General features: G+C 37.7%; 1 protein-coding gene across 1 annotated transcript in view; it reads right to left on the bottom strand.

Annotated features, from left to right (window-relative positions):
• Positions 1–2,408, bottom strand: part of LOC128249447 (uncharacterized) — a 27,208-nt gene that overhangs the window by 7,593 nt on the left and 17,207 nt on the right. The window contains exon 5 of the mRNA XM_052973138.1: positions 1,138–1,386. Within this exon, the coding sequence (XP_052829098.1) occupies positions 1,138–1,386 (249 nt within the window). The remainder of the gene's footprint in view (positions 1–1,137; positions 1,387–2,408) is intronic.

Raw genomic sequence — 2,408 nt, 5'->3', positions numbered from 1 at the left:
AATATATGACTGCTGATTTATTAAATGATTTACAAAACTTCTAAAATGTAAGCATTCTTCAACGTCCATTGGAAAATCGATTGTAACCACAGAGAAACTACTACGAACACTGCATGGGTGATAAGGTAGAATATGAATGTCGGAAATCAAATGGTCAATTTGAGACTGTTTCAGGATCCTTTGACGGAATGTCCCTATATAGTCTCTCTATCTAAAACATTAAACCGTGATATCTAAAATAAAGAACGATATTTTAGGCATCGTAGTGCCTCATTGAAGGCAAACAGACGGATTGGTCACGGCTGGAAGATTTTTGATCATAGGTCTGCAGGATTAGAGTTAGCGGATCTGTAACTGTCACCACCGCTGATGATCAGCAACACCATCCATTGCCCTGAGGTATCGTCCTGCATCTTTTCTAAACAAAATGTTCATTTCAGCTTCACGTGTTTTCACAAGTCCCTTAAATTGATATTCTTCTACCATTACTCTTTTGTCTTTACATACACTTACAGATATTTCGATTACCTACTACAAACCTATTGGTAACCACACACACACATACACACAAGGATTTATTAGAACGTAAGACGGAACCTTATGTTATGTTCTTAAGAGGCAGGTCCACTATTGATCTAGGACCAAAGGTGTTCCAACTGTGACCAGCCAGTCAGCCAGTTTAGAACAACACTCTACAGTATGTCCTATGTCGTCTCGAAGGCGGTTTGACTGCTATTTCTACCAGGTCGTGAAACACCATTTAGAACTCTTTTGTTTTAGCTTGTACTGGGAGAAAAGCTGTGACATTGAATGTTCATATTTTAAATGATGGCATGAAGGGAGTGAATTTCCTTCGACTGGGAATTAAAACTGATCTGAAGTCTCGACAGCTTAACTTTTTCTCTACTATGTTCTCCATATTTCTAGTCTCATTTTAAAAGGGGAAGTTTTGATATTCATGTGTTTCCCAACGTACAAAAGACAAAGGTAAAGTTGAAAATAATTTTCATACAACTTGAAATTTGAGTCCTGTCTCGACTTAACAGTTTGCCAACAGCCAATCTTTCTCACTTGTAAACCCAGAACTTCTTAATTAGTTAACGAAGAATCATATGAATAAATAAGCTATTCACTTACCATTTCCATTTTGAAGAACCATCAGTACGGTAGAGGTACCATTTGTCTCCGGTAATGTATGATGTGAAATTCTATTACAGTCATTTGAATCAAAAAAACTACATGAAGTATTAGACCGTCGGTAATATAAGCAGGCACAGTTTCTCGTGCTTCCACATGCATTCACACATTCCTTGAACAGTTTCACTTTTCGTACGTGTTTTAGTCCAGTTATATTTTTATTTAGAATTATTTCATAGGCTCCAATCCCTATAAAACAAAAGAAAATGGTATTAATATTGAGTTGCTTTCACTAAAATATGCAGGGAAAAAAGCACAAAAATACTACTCATTTTTATTTATCTTTATTTAAATATATCATAAGTCACTTGTGAACGTTACCAATAACATATAATCTAGTACAACTTCTTGGGTTGCCAAATCGTCAACGACTAAATTACAAACCCATTTTAATTGAAACTTACTTCGTTAAAAGTGTGATTTTGGGCACCACACAGGATTAAAAAACCAAACCCGTCAAAATACGAATGAACTCAAGGGAATCAATGGTCATCCAATAATATATACATATGCACGTTAGCCATCAGTGTATGATTAGTGATTTGTTCTCATTTCATTCAAATGATGCGAGGAATAAATAATAACTTTCATCTCCTCATCTTTCAGTTTGGTTGCAGCGGGTCAATGGGTGTAACTGATGCAAGTAGTAACTTAGCCATCATGTTATTTTAGATATCACATTTTATAGCCAGGACACACACCACTTTTGAAGGTATTGTGAAACCTGGAAATTTTTCTATCCATTTTGGCAAGTACCTTCATTCTCAGACAAATTCATTTGTTGTGATTTGCCACTGGACAGATTGTATAAAAGCTAGAGTGAATTATATGTGTGAGCAGCCTCGAATGCACCGTGTAAACTCTCTCAAGACAGCTGTCAAACTTTACACCAGGTTGTCCGTCAACTGTCTGGCCTGACTTTCTGCGCACCCATTGTTGCTTAGTCCACATGTAGTAGGACAGAACCTGAGGATAAAGCAGAGTTTTTGCAAATGGGTCGTTCCGGCACAGAGCGAAGAATGCAGTGAGAGTAGTTTGTCGAGGCTCCTCAACCGTTCTCGCAGCAGTCACATCGGTAAAGTACACCCTTTGACCGTTCTCCAGGTGAACTGCGAGTTGCTCGATGGGTGGGTGCCTTTGGTGTATTGGAAAGTCGAAAAATACGCCAGAAAGCCTTGTTGCTGCTAATATAACGACTAACTTGGTATTGT

The sequence above is a fragment of the Octopus bimaculoides genome, chromosome 14, assembly GCF_001194135.2.
Source record: "Octopus bimaculoides isolate UCB-OBI-ISO-001 chromosome 14, ASM119413v2, whole genome shotgun sequence".
Lineage (NCBI taxonomy): Eukaryota > Metazoa > Mollusca > Cephalopoda > Octopoda > Octopodidae > Octopus > Octopus bimaculoides.
This window is presented reverse-complemented; position numbering and strand designations above follow the sequence as displayed.